Source organism: Dendropsophus ebraccatus, chromosome 2 (genome assembly GCF_027789765.1).
Source record: "Dendropsophus ebraccatus isolate aDenEbr1 chromosome 2, aDenEbr1.pat, whole genome shotgun sequence".
NCBI lineage: Eukaryota > Metazoa > Chordata > Amphibia > Anura > Hylidae > Dendropsophus > Dendropsophus ebraccatus.
Genome location: NC_091455.1, coordinates 92,300,735 through 92,315,784, shown reverse-complemented (window position 1 = coordinate 92,315,784; position 15,050 = coordinate 92,300,735). Strand labels below are relative to the sequence as shown.

At 40.6% G+C, this 15,050-nt stretch overlaps 1 protein-coding gene across 1 annotated transcript in view; it reads left to right on the top strand.

The window, feature by feature from the left end:
* Positions 1-7,641, top strand: part of GMPR (guanosine monophosphate reductase) — a 47,324-nt gene extending 39,683 nt beyond the window's left edge. The window contains exon 9 of the mRNA XM_069960163.1: positions 7,394-7,641. Coding sequence (XP_069816264.1) covers positions 7,394-7,574 — 181 coding nt within the window. The 3' untranslated portion in view covers positions 7,575-7,641. The remainder of the gene's footprint in view (positions 1-7,393) is intronic.
* The last annotated feature ends 7,409 nt before the right edge of the window (positions 7,642-15,050 follow it).

Sequence of the window (15,050 nt, the reverse complement as noted above, 5' to 3'; positions counted from 1 at the left end):
CTGGGGAGAGCTGCGGGGGGGCTGCCCGGGTGATCGCTAAATTGTCTGGGCAGCCCTTAGCATACAGCAGCGTTTGCTGCCACCGCTCCTTTTCCGCGGAGCGATGGCAGCAGATCGTTGCTGTATCAGTCGTTTGTTTTTCAACATGTTGAAAAACAAACGACTGCAACGATCAGCCGACATGAGCGATGTTGGCTGATCATTGCCTTCTATTTGAATACGGACGATAATCGTTCCGTGGAATAGGGCCTTTACATATGAGGCCATTTCCTACAGAAAGATAAAAAAGGCAGCAAGCTGGGTGTGACACACTTAGCCAAATGATTCTTATCTAACAATCAATGGGGGTCTGAATACCCAGACTGCAACTGATCAAATCTTTTAACATGTCTGCGAGACAGTGACACTTTAAATTGGCACTCACTAGGAAACTAGGACATGTCAAAAGCTTTAAGTATGCGGTAACACATTTCACTCCCCAGTTCCCATGATATCTGTCCAGGAGGTTCCTTTATAAGTCTATTGGGACACTGAACAGAGATGATTGACAGTAGGGAGGTGAAGCACACTACCACGCACTTCTCCTCACTTGTTCTCACTTGTGGCAGCTGGTTAGAGGTGATTGACAGTTTTAGCAGTGGGACCCAGACCAACCAAAACATTTAGCCCTAAAAAGAGCTCCTTTACTCCATGGATACCTCGAGCAGAAAGTGATTCCAGAACATATATTGCCAATGATGTTTTGCTTCCCACTTTGTCCCAGGTTTCTTTTCCACATTTCCCTTAGTTCCTAATGATCTACCTCAATGGGTGTGGTTCAGGGAGGTGTAACCCATTCTTTGCCCCATCACTCTACCTCTGCGATCAGCACAATTCAGGAGTACTCCTTCCAAGATGTCATGATTATTGTGTGCAGGTGAAACCAGGCCTGCATGCAATGTCCAGTAGGTGATTTCTGATGTTGCAGTTACATCTAGCAGCTATTGGACATTGTGATAATTGTCATTCAGTACCCGCCCCCTCTAATGGAAGATATACTTCTGAGACATGCCAAGGGCAGAAGTGGGGTTTTGGAGAGAAAAACAGGTCAGACATTTTCTTCTTCATTTAACCCTTTGAGGACAAGGCCCAAAATGACCCAGTGGACCGCGCAAATTTTGATCTTTGCGCTTTCGTTTTTCCCTCCTCTCCTTCTAAGAGCTCTAGCACTTTCAGTTTTCTATCTACAAGGCCATGTAATGGCTTGTTTTTTACAGTAATAGTTGTACTTTGTAATGGTGTCTTTCATTTTACCATAACATGTATGATGGAACCCCAAAGTTATTATTTATGAAGATATAAATAGGTGAAATCGTAAAAAAGAATGCAATATGGTAACGTTTGGGGGGTTCCTGTGTCTATGTTATGTACTAAAAGCGACAAGATACCATTATTCTATAGGTCAGTCCAAACACAACCATATGCAGGTTTACACAGATTCTCTAATGTTATATATATTTTTTTAATTAAATCCTTTTTTTTGGCAATTAAATATTAATAAAATGGGCCTATTGTGACGCAGTTTTATTTTTTTACCTTTGGGGCTGTGTGGGGTGTCATTTTTTCCGCCACGATCTCTTGTTTTTATTAATACCATATTTGTGAAGATCGGACGTTTTGATCACTTTTTTTAAAAAAAAATTTTTTATATAATGTAACATAAAATCGGTAATCCGCAAAATTTTTTCCCTCTTTTCGTGTACGCCGATTACCGTTCGCAATGACGCTTGCTATATTTTAATAGATCGGACAATTACGAACGCTACGGTATATTATATGTTTATTTATTTATTTTTATATGTTTTATGTATATAATGGGAAATGGGGGTGATTTCAACTTTTATTGGGGGAGGGGTTTTGGGGTAGTGTGTTAGTGATTTTAACTTTTTTTTTTAATGCATCCCTTTAAGGGAACTTGTACATTCATTACTTTCCTTTTTTCCACTGATCATTGCTATGCCATAGGCATAGCATTGATCAGTGTTATCGGCGATCTGCTCATTGAGCCTGCCTGTGCAGGCTCAGTGACCAGAGCGCCGATCAGACCGCGCGGAGGCAGGTGAGAGACCTCCGGCAGTCTGTTTTAACGATCGGGACCCCCGCAGTCAAACTGCGGGGGTCCCGATCGGTAAGTGACAGGGGACTTCCCCTGTCACTTACACTTAAACGCTACGACCGGCGTTTAAGGAGTTAATGTAACGCTGCAGCGCGATCGTTGCAGCGTGTCATTAACGGTGAGAAGCCGGCTGCTGGTTGCAGCCGGCCCCCACCTGCTACGGAGCGCGCTTCATAGCTCAGGACGTACCGGTACGTCCAGGTTCGTCTGGGCACAGACTTCCAGGACGTACCGGTACCTTTGACATTGACAAACTTTGCAAAGTGCTGTGAAATCAGTTAGCGCTATACAAATAAAAGCATTATCCTTTAAAGCGGTTGGTCATTTTACAGTAGTAAAACTGTTCAGCGTACAGTACCCACTGCACCCACTGTACCTACTGACAGCAGCTCCCTGTGTACCCCATAGAGCTAAAATCAGACTCCCTTCCTACAGGCTCTTCTGTCCTGCCCTGTGGTATTTCTGTCCATAAGATGGCCGACATAGAGGAGCATGTGATCATGCCCCTTCCTCCATGTCCACCACTGAGCCCGTATATGCCTATGCAAAAAAAGAGCCCGTGGAGCCTCATTTAGGAGTCTTGAAAGACAGGACTAGCCAGAAATCCCTTTGGGAAGGACCAAGCCAAGGGGTGGATATCCCACCTAGCCAGAATCCTGCTCCACAATGATGAGGGGCAATACCCCGAAACAGCTGTCTGTGTTTGGATACCTGGCCTTGGTTTTTCCCTTATCATTACATTGACTTATAGGGCCACTTAATATGGTGGTTTTAGTGGTTTCCCTACAGGAGCCACCCCTTGGCTTGGTCCTTTCCAGAGGGATATCTGGCTAGTCCCATGTTTCAAGGCTCCAATGGTTCTTTTTTTTTGCATATTCATGTTTCCCAAGGAGCAATGCAATTAGGATTTCACTACATTGAGCGCTTTAACCGGCTGTCGGCAGTGTTATTTTTGGCTGGTCTCCCTGAGATTAGTGATCTGTTTCTTTCTTATGTATATGCCTATGGAGGACATGTGGGAGGGGCATGGTCACATGCTTCTTTATATCGGCCATCTTATGGACAGAATCACCACAGAGCAGGACAGCCTGAAGGAGGGGAGTCTGATTTTATTTCTTCATATTGCAGTTAATCCTCTTTTGTAGGGTTGCTAAGATGAGCAGAAGTCTTAAAGAAACGTAAAAAGTTATCAGTATAGTACAAATATAGAATGATTATAGACAAGAAACCAGTGGTCTTAAATCCGTGGCTCTCCATCTATTGCAAAGCTACAACATTAGGCATGTCCTGACAGCCGTATCAGATCTAGGATATCTGCTTAAAATATAATAGCCAATTCCCAGCCCTGTTTTAGTCATTGCATACTTTACAAGTCAGTAATATGTACTTTTGGGAAATGCGTGAGTGCTAGTAAACTCACTAAAACAATAAGTTCATTCATGCCCTGTTTTTCTATTTGGAACAAACATAATTGCAGTAGAGACAGGAACAATTCACATATACAGCCTGTTGTAAGTTGTAATGTATATACAATGTATATATCTATCTATCTGAGGATGGGCATGTGACTAACTGTAAGGAAATAATTAGGTGAAGAGAAAGCCCAGCCTATAGTATAAACTCCCCAGGGTGCCTCTTTTTCTCTTCTCCATTTCCGTAGCAGTGAAGTGTGAGGATAGTGTCAAGACATATTTATGCACTCCAGCCTGTCATAGATGATACCTCGCAGGATTTGCCATTTATTGCAGTCTGATGCTGTGTTCTTCACCAGCTAATTTATTCCCTCATGCAGCCTCTGGGAAAGTCTTGTGCAGAGTCCCTCCTGACAAGATGATAAGACATGAATTGTTATTTTTACATTTTACTTAGGTAGGTTAGTTTCCAGTCATTAACACTATGAGGAGCAAGTGGGTTAGTTATTAGGCGGTGAGGGGTAAGTATTCATTAGCGCAAATGAACTCATTGACAGCCAATAAGATTTTAGTTGACAGTTTTAAAAGTGCAAAGTAAAAAGTAAAAACAAGAACCTGATTGGCTGTTTGATTCCCCTATTATATTTAACAACTGTTGTAACCTCTGAGGGTCAGATATGGAGAGTATTATTTTAAAGTAATTTTCCATCAATTTATACCATAGCATTTTAAAGTGTAACTGTAATTTCAGGCAAATTTTCAGGATATGCTGTCCTTTGTATGTATATGAGGAGCAGGACTATATCTAGCCATTCTGTCACTAGTATATGCTATTTTTTCCACTAGTTACCCCCTGCAAACTCCATCCCTGTGTCTGTGTTTCCTAAGCTCAACTGCAGTGTGAATGCAGACTAGCCTCTGTGATGCCTCCAATACATTATATAGTCACTAATAACAGGTTCCCCCAATACAGATAGGAATAGCAGACTGACAGCAGTTACTGTATTCCATTGTACAATCCATTAATGGAGAAGTTTGGGCAAAATATTTTTTAATATGTTATCAGTTAGGAAAAGTTAGACAAATTCCTAATATACATTAATTATGGGAAATGCACATTTACTGCTATTTCCCTTAATTCAGTAGATCAAGGAGACTTCAAAATCTCCGAAATACCGTGATGTCACAAACCAGGGTGTAATTCCAATGGAGTGTTCAGCAGGGGGCGCACTTTATATAGAAGTTAATGAGTACGATTGACTTCTATATAAAGTGTGCCCCTGCTGGACACTCCATTGGAATCAATGGCTGTCTATGAAACAGGTGAGTCTGCACACTGTACTACTCCCACCATCATCTATCTGCTCATAGTACAGAGGCGGACGGCTGCTGTAATTGAGGCCCCGGTCTCAGGGGGGAAGTAGGCCTGAGACCGGGGCCTACTACCTCTCTGAGACCGGGGCCTCAATTACAGCAGTGGACACGCTGGGGCGGCGGCGGTGATGAGGATAGCCCTGGTACTACTTCTCCATCTTCTGCTCATAGTATGAGCAGATGATGGGGAAATAGTACCAGGGCATATGTGGTGGCAGCGCGGGGGGGGGAGGGGTGTTTTGGGGATGGCCCTGGTACTACTCCCCAATCATCTATTTGCTCATACTATAAACAGATAGATGATGGGGGAGTAGTACAGTGTGCAGACTCACCTGTTCCATGGGCAGCCATCAATTCCAATGGAGTGTCCAGCAGGGGCGCACTATATATAGAAGTCAATGGTATTTATTGACTTCTATATAGTGTGCCCCCTGCTGGACACTCCATTGGAATTACACCCTGGTTCGTGACATCAGGGTATGTTAAGCCCATTATCTTTTTTTTCCCTAAATACTTTTTAGTGGATACTTGTTTTTAAATCTATTCAGCTTTTTTTGTGAAATTAAAGAGAATGTATAACATTAAACATTAAAATAAACATACAAAATTGTATGTATTTTACTTGAATTTGTAAAATACTTTTCATTGAAAATTTTGTTAATAACATAATATATAAAGAATACAAAACCAGAAAAAAGGAGCTGCTGCACCTCACACCTATGGCTGACACTAATGCTTCTCGACTACATTTAAAAACCAACACCAGGATGTTGGTATATAATTTGATCCAACCATATTGCCTCATGTACCACGTTCCGGTCTCCTGGCTCACATTAGTCCCTACACTAACTCAACACTGTGTTGGTTAGCAACCGCCAACCCCGCAAAGCAAGTGACATAGGGGGGGGGGGGGTCAGAATAGCCCTGCAACCCCAATGTCACAGGACCAAACCCACTGGGCACCCCCACACCCCGCAGGCGCCACTGGTGGAGAAAGCGGCCACTGAGCAACACATATGTAAACAAGGTGTTACTACTCACCATTGCACCAACAGGTAGATTGGGAGAAAGAAGGAGGTACTTACCATGTGTTTGCTTTGCGGGGTTGGTGATTGCTGACCGACACAGTGCTGTTTTTAGTGTAGGGACTCATGTGGGCCAGAGGACCTGCACATGGTACCTGAGGCAATATGGTTTGATCAAATTATATACCAACATCCTGGTGTTGGTTTTTAAATGTAGCCGAGAGTAGGGATGGTCCAAACTCTGTGAAGTTCGGGTTCGTATGCGGCATCAGATTCCCGCTGTCTGCCCGCTCCGTGGAGCGGGTAGATACAGCGGGAGGACCGCCTGGAAAAATGGGATACAGCCTATAGCTATGGCTGTATCCCAGTTTTCCAGGCGGTCCTCCCTCTGGATCCGCCCGCTGCACGGAGCGGGCAGACAGCGGGAATCATTACCAAGAGTTTGGGTTCGTACGAACCCGAACCGAACTCGGTTCGGACCATCCCTAGCCGAGAGGTATTTGAGTCAGCCATGGGTGTGAGGTGCGGCCGCTTCTTTTTCTTTTTTGCTTTTATATATTTACTTATGTAACACAGACATATGTAGTGCATACAGTTCAGTTCAGCCAAAGTAACAGATGACACTGTTACTTTAAGGAGGTACTCCAGGCATCAACGTTTACCACTTTACATGGGATGTGTGATAAAAGTTTAGTCAGTCGGTGTAAAACCACTGGGACCCCTACTAATCGGTAGCACATCCATGTGGAGGACTGGTGTCTTGTGGTCTATGTTTCCATACCTTCTAAAGAGAAGTATTGGCAGCTTATGTGTATGGATATCACACCATGCATCTTCTCCACACTGTTCCATGTTGAACAACAGATGTCAGGTTCCTACAATCTATTCTGTGGATAGATATACATTTTCATGGCATTAATACCCCTTTAGTGAAGTCCTGCAGTTAAACTGTCCCATGACCGGCATCTGCAGACATAATCTGTGATTGTTGTTTTAACCTTCAGACATTTCTGCTGGCTTAGCATTTTTTATGTAGCTAAAGAAACTCCATTCTGCGCCATGTTCCTCTGTCCATGCACCTGCTCTTCTCTGTCTTGTTGCTTCCTCTTTCTGTCCTCATATATTGTACAGCACTCTCTCACCAGCAATGTGATTTCCCCCCTGTGATGCCCCCTACCTGTCCCCTTTCCTTTACAGCTCCAGGGAGTTCTTTGCAGTCACTGACAAGAAAATATAATTACATTCTATAATAGACTGTGCGGGTAAAAAAAAGCATTACCATAAAACACTATAACTAGTACTGACAACTATCTGACAGTTCCTGTGACAGCTCACTAGAATGCGGCAGGAGTTCCATATGTATCACTGTCACAGTTAACTCTTATATGGTATATGGCATCATGTTCCCTTTGTGTTTTGGTTTTCAGGGCGTCTGAAGGCAGGACAGTGGAAGTCGCCTACAAAGGAGATGTGGAGACTACTGTTCGGGACATCTTAGGAGGACTGAGATCCACTTGTACATATGTTGGGGCTGCCAAATTAAAAGAGCTAAGCAGAAGGACAACTTTTATTCGGGTTACTCAGCAATTCAACCAGATGTTTTCCTAATTTATATGCAGTTTCCATATTAATCTCATCATAGAACCATCCAGTTTTTAAAGGGGTAGTGCGGCGGTAAAAAACTATTCACAGAATAACACACATTACAAAGTTATACAACTTTGTAATGTATGTTATGTCTGTGAATGGCCCCCTTCCCCGTGTCCCACCACCCCCACCCGTGTACCCGGAAGTGTAGTGCATTATACATACCTGATCCGCGCCGACACGCGGCCGCTGATGACGCGGCCGGCACTCGGGAAGATCGAAGGTGTTCGGGCCGGCCGGCCGAAGATGACATTTGGCACAAGATGGCGGACGCTTGTCGGCACGGATCAGGTATGTATAATGCACTACACTTCCGGGTACACGGGTGGGGGTGGTGGGACACGGGGAAGGGGGCCATTCACAGACATAACATACATTACAAAGTTGTATAACTTTGTAATGTGTGTTATTCTGTGAATAATTTTTTACCGCCGCACTACCCCTTTAACTTTACAATACTTTTCCTTGGTAAAGGAAAACATTTTACAGAATCAAACAATAACTAAGTAAAACTCCTGACATGCAGTCAGGGCCATTGACCAGTGATTTCCAACCCATAGCACTTGCAGAACTACAACCCTCAGCATGCTGCAGGTTGTTAGGACATGCTGACCGTTGTAGTGTTGCTCCTGTTGAAGAAGCTCAGGTTGCAGATCACAGCAGAAGATGCAGGATGTCACCAGCTCTTTGTTTCTGGTTTTAATCTTGCCAAGCCTTAGTAACTGTAGATAAAACTAGCCCTTAGTGCAGAAAGCATCTTTTATTTTATTTATTTTTCAGAAAAATCTGTATTTATTTAGGATCTCATTTTTTTTACCTTACAAATGGCCTCCTTGTTCTGATTGTATTTATTATATACAGTAACTTCTTTCACAGAAATGTGCATTCATGTACTCACACTGCATTAGATTAGGTCTGCCAGCAGGTGGCGATATCTGGCCATTTTGTGGTTTTAAAGGGGAATTCCTCTTTAAAATCATGTTCAAGTTGGTTACAGGTCACATGACAGATGATGTTGTCATATGAATGTAGTTTCTCTGCCCTGACTTCCAAGTGCCAATATCTGACACAGTCCTTGTGTTATCTATCACATTATTTATGTATGGCACCTCTATGGTTGCTTAATATATATATAATTATAATAAAAACTTTTAAAATGTATTACAACCATTGCTAAAAAGCTCCCACCCCCAGGAAAAAATTCAGAAGTAAGTTAGACAATTGTAGTGTTAGAACACGGCCCTACATGAGGGTCCTCTGGTATTCTAATGGGCATTTGCCAGCTACAACCATCTGCGACGTACTGTTCAAAAATAACATGAACATATGTTCCTCCATACACAATCTTATATCTACACTGAAGATAGAAGGAGTTGTCTCCGAGGTATCTATCAGCTTACTTGTTTCTTTGACATCAACTTTTCACTGGTTACAGTGGAAAAAAATCGCTTATATAATTCAGAATTTACACTTAAAAAGTAGTAAAAAATTATTAAAACTACTTATGAATATGCATGAAATATAGTGTGATGTGATGAACAGATTACTATTATTATTATTATTATTATTATTGCCAGACATCTATACTTTGTCTAGCAGAAAAGGAAATAAAGTATGTAACTTTATATTGAATGAAGTTCCAGTAAATGTTCAGGCTTTGGAACAGTGACTGCATGACAGCATGTGGTTCAGCATCAGTCTTGTCAACATTCACTTCGACAAGTGGCCATATAATTGTAAAAGGTTAACACAACTGGCCTTTTAAGACCAATGTGATATACATTTGTTTCAGTATCATGTTTGTCTTGAAACTTAGTCCCTACTGATTAAAATTTGCATTTTTTGTGTGATACGATGGCACAGCACTAACACATGTCCTCTTTACCATGTAAGTCTTGGGTCCCTAACACGTGCCAAATCTGCCATTATGTGCCATTTCTATGGAGACTATACAGCCATAATGATATGTAGATAACAGTAATATACCTGTTATAAGAGAGGCAGTTTTCTTTGGATTGGTGTTATGAAATGTGGTTTGTTAAACATTTGCACTTTGGAAGAACCTTAAGTTCTTTTCTAACTTTAGCCATATATTAAAGGGCAACTTTAGCAAAAAGTTTTTTCTTTCAAACTATTTGTAATTTACTTCTCTTCACTTCAGCTGCTGTATGTCATAGAGCTAGATATGTAGGACATACAGCAGCGGATCAGTATGGGAAGACTTGAGTTTTTTTAATAGAAGTAAATTACAAATCATAGGCACTTTCTGAAACCAGTTGATTTGAAAGAATTTATTTTTTTGCTGGCGTACCCCTTGAAGCTCAATGTCCATTCTCTCTGCTAAGACTTCTGTAATCTAGTCCACAGCATTATAAAATTCGTAAATAGATGTGAGGTTACTTTTTTCTATATGTACTTTAGGGATTTTTCACATCTATGTTCTGTGTTTTTAGATGTTACGTTTGTCTTCTGTCAGTAATCATGTAGGTTAAAACTACAGCCAGTACTTCAGCAGTATGGTGAAAAAGAGGTTAACAACTTTTATACCCAACTTCTCCATACACATTAAAGAGGACTTGTGGCCCCTTACATGGTGCCACTGTTATACCAATGTGAGGCCCTGTTTTCTAGGCCCTCCCCTTCCATAACTATTACGCTCAGGACCAGTATGCTACTTTGGGCCTACAAGGCTAGTCAATACTGTTCAGTTCTCTAATGGGAGAGCATGGATGACCCCTCCTGCTTGGCCCCCCTTGGCATATTTTGTGCCACAACAAATGGCACTAATAGCGAGGGAATGGGAGGGCTTAGAGAAAATGGTACTACAATGGCGCTGTATTCTTTTCAAATGTATTCCAAGTGCAGATATGAAGTATCAAGACCTTGGCATGGTTTTCATAGTACCTTGTTAATGTACAGTATGGCTCTGTGGTCTGTTATGTGCATGTCTCTGTGGATCATAGTGGAGCTGAAGTTCAGATTACTTGCCTTATAAGTCACCAGAAACAATACATATGTGTTGTTCCTAAAGGTCTGCTTTGTACATAGACTCTTGTACAGTACTTGTTTGATACGTGTGATACGAGGCAGAGTAGGATATCTCATCTATTAAACGTGCTTTAGGTAGTTAATGTTCCAGGCAATCCAGCAAGACCTTGTGCTGCTTGAGTGGCTTCTAACTCATTGTCGATTAGCAGAGTATTTTGCAGGCTGCTTAAACAGATGGCTGGCTAAAGAAGCTGCCACTTGTTTTCAGTCTATTACAACCATAAAATGACTTTATCTTTGCAGTGCCATTTTAATTACAATGCGGCTGCTTTGTCTCCTATTTTAGACTCTGGAATAATCCTGCATGATGTATATTTAATTAAAATGTTCAGCAGCGTTTGTCTTGACTGTCTGAAGCTGCCTGTGGTAGTGAGGAATGAAGCCTGACTGCATGTGTGGGAGTGCTGTAGGCATGCAGGCTAGAGTACTCCAGAAATAGCATAGCTGAATCACAAACCTCTCATTTCCACATTCTAGTAAATACAGGTCTAATGGAGTGAAAAGCCTGAAATGTGCTTATATAGATGCTGACCGTTGTGCCTTCAGGGCTAAGTGCAATATTATCACAGAACTATTCATGGCTGCCGTTGTCCTTAATGGAAATATGCACCATCACCCTACTTCATTATAGATGCAACTACCCCTACACTCTATGCTTTATTATGTATGGTTAGAAATGCAAAACAGGGACAAATGAAACTAATAGAATTCTATTTGTGCTGTTTATGGTATTATCCAGGCTTGCTGATGTTATACACCAGGCCCTTTAGCTTTCTCATACAGTACAGCAGGCACTTACTGTGTCTTCTATGATCCCTAATTATGGGATCGATGTACCTGCTTGAATACTATTATTTAAAAAAAAGCCCTGAAATTGTTAAAGGTGCACTCCAGAAAAAGTTGTACAGATTTGTAAATGACTTCTATAAAGAAATAACCCTAGGGACATATAGCAACCAATAAGTATTTAAAGGAGTTTTAAAAAAAAGTATAAAGTATAACTTTCTGGTATTGGTTGATGTGAAAACAATCTTGTTTCTCTGTAGTATTCCATGTAACCAAGTCTGGGCAACCCCAATAATTACCATGGCCCTTACTTGCCTTTGACCTGGACCTGGTTGTACTGACATATTTCAGATTGTGGTTTTTCTAAGATTTCTTTATTTATTATTTATTTTCCAAAAAAAATGAGAATAGTTTTATTAAAGGGACACTGTCACCCAACAGGTGGCTACATAGTCATGTAAGTAGAGAGACTACCCATACCTTTATTGTAGTTGTCCGAGGCTGCAGTCACCTAAACAAATACTTTTTATTCCAGGTTTGAGGTGTCACAGAGGCGGGGCAGCACAATAAAGGGTACTGAAGTGCTTAGGTCACATCACTATGAAACATATATAGGTGATGCATAGTCTCACTACCTACATAGTTTGCAGTTTGAGACTAGCTGACCAATCCCCTTTATATCAGGGTTACTCCATCCTTGTATGCATGATGAATATGCAGTCACCAAGGAGAACTGTAATGTCACAAGATGTACCCCCATTGAAGTTCTAGTAAACAACAAAGCATTACGTTTATAGCCATTGTCCATATAGGTATAAGGTGAATGCACTTTTTTTTTACATGCCACATGAATGTAACATCTCTTTTATTTGATACATACTTTTTGTCTAAGATGTCTGCTCTTTAAATTTTTATCATAACACCAGAAAATTAGTTGTAGAAATTGCACCTAATTCATAATGAATCATATGATACCATAAATCTGGTGCATTAAGTGAACATAAGCACAATAAAAAATAGCAAAAAAAAATGTTACACATAAGAAATCCCCCCCGCCCCCTACATAATAAAGTACATTTCTTTGCCATTCGTGGTATAGATATTCATATTGTATGCAGAAATGTTTATGATATCCATCCGTTACTGCCATGGTGAGTCTGGTGCACCTAATTTCCATAATTGTTTGCTCTTGAAGAGTGATGAGCGAACTTCTTGAACGTTCGTGTTTGTCTGAACTCAAACGCTCAACATTTGAGTCTCGATGGCTGGAGAAATTGGATGCAGCCCTATGGAGTCCTGGAAAACATGGATACAGCCATTGGCATGTCTCCCTGGCAGCCTTAGGGCTACATTCAACTTCTCCAGCTGCTGGGAGTCCAATGCCTTTGGGTTCAGACAAATTTGTTCATCACCCTTCTTCAAGACATAATAATGTTTGAATGTTTTTATACAAAGAAAAATAAATAGTACTAAGGCTGCTAGTAGGCATATAAAGTACAACAGGGGTCCATTGCCTTTTTATATACATTTATGTAGACATAGGATAGCATGGCATTTTTTTTTATTTAAAGAGCTACTTACATATATTTATAAACACAAAGTCATATCGACACAGTCTAATGAAATAAACCTTTATAGTCACATGTGGCATATTACCCAAGTGCACAATGAGTAGAGATTGAGATGACTTATGTATTCTTGTTGATGTTGAAGATGGACCTTGTACTCACTGTGAATGTACTGGTGACTGAGCAAATAAAACAGACATTGGTGTGAAACGGTGAATTTCATGTGTGTTTTCTTTATAGGGAAATAAAAAAGCACAGACACAGTATTGCAATTGGCACTGTTATTTTATTAGTACGAGTATACTGAAACAATAAACTTGTACTGGTATACAGACAATTTATTTAAAACAATTTTGTTCAAATTTTGAATCAAACATTGTTTTATTATAATGAAATAATTTCTACCTAGAAAACCTGCAAGCACCATCAAAGAAAGGGACCATAAAATTCAATAAACAGACTTGAGTGTATCCTACAAATAGACACACCACGATTAGAAAATAGAATATGAATTCTTCCATTTTTTTATATTTGTTTTTATAAAAGCTAGTGCAAGTACAATATTTTACACTGGAATTACAGAGAGTATGCACGCATATGGAAAAAAAAAATCTGTCACAATAAAAGCTCTGAACTATGTCTGTATGCACTGAAACATTTTCCTCTGCTCAATAAGGTGCAAAACATTATTTCCTCCTTCTTTCCACTTGATATTGGCTGGATCAGCCTACATGGATCTTAAGACAAAGCTGCAAGTTCCTTGTTATTTGGCATATCTTGGAAGTGTGTCATACAGCAGAATATGAGGGCAGCCCATTGATTCTCATTGGCCAGCACTAAATATTCACTTTCATACTGTTACATACCTGAGGTTGGAGGTATTCTAGTGTTATCAAAATGACATGTGAACTATGTTTTATAGACAATCGCAAAATAAGGGGTTAAACATTTGAGGTTCTGTCCAAACACAATTCAGTGTATTCACTGACTTTTGTTGGACTACATGCTCCTGTATATTGTGCATTTTTCATCTGACATAGGCTGTGGAGTCAATATGAATGTGAGATTTCTTCAACACTATAGATCTCAAGATAATATTCTAAAAACATGAATTTCTATTGGGGGGTTGTTTACATATCTATTAGAGATGAGCGAACCTCGAGCATGCTCGAGTCCATCCGAACCCGAACTTTTGGCATTTGATTAGCGGTGGCTGCTGAACTTGGATAAAGCCCTAAGGCTATGTGGAAAACATGGATATAGTCATTGGCTGTATCCATGTTTTCCAGACAACCTTAGAGCTTTATCCAAGTTCAGCAGTCCCCGCTAATCAAATGCCGATCGTTTGGGTTTGGATGGACTCGAACCCGAACCTGGTTCGCTCATCTCTAATATCTATTCATAAAGGGTATGTATTTTTTTGTTTGTATAAGTAGTAGTAGTAATTTGAAATAAATAATTCTCCATAAAGGGGATTCTGCCAACCTATACTGTAAATGATAAGAAATTGGATGGCTACAGGCTGTGTAGATGTTTTCCAGCTTAAGTTAAAAATTTCCCAGGGCCATAGGATGGCAGTAGAAATAGAGAAAGAATTATACTCACCTCCCTGCTTTTCAGCACTGGTCCCAGTCACCATAAACTCATGTGAATGGATGCAGTATCCAGTGCTCTTCTACCAGAGACTCCAGATTGTCATCAGACCTACACCATGAGGGAGCTGAGTAGTGAGTATACTGTTTTAAGCTGGGTTCACACAACGTATATTTCAGTTAGTATTGTGGCCCTCATATTGCAACCAAAACCAGGAGTGGATTAAAAACACAGAAAGGCTCTGTTCACACAATGGTGAAATTGAGTGGATGGCCGCCATTTAATGGCAAATATTTGCTGTTATTTTAAAACAACGTCTGTTGTATTGAAATAAGTTAGTTATTTACTGTTATACAGTATGGCGGCCATCCACTCAATTTCAACATTGTGAGATCAGATCCTTTCTGTGTTTTTAATCCACTCCTGGTTTTGGTTGCAATAT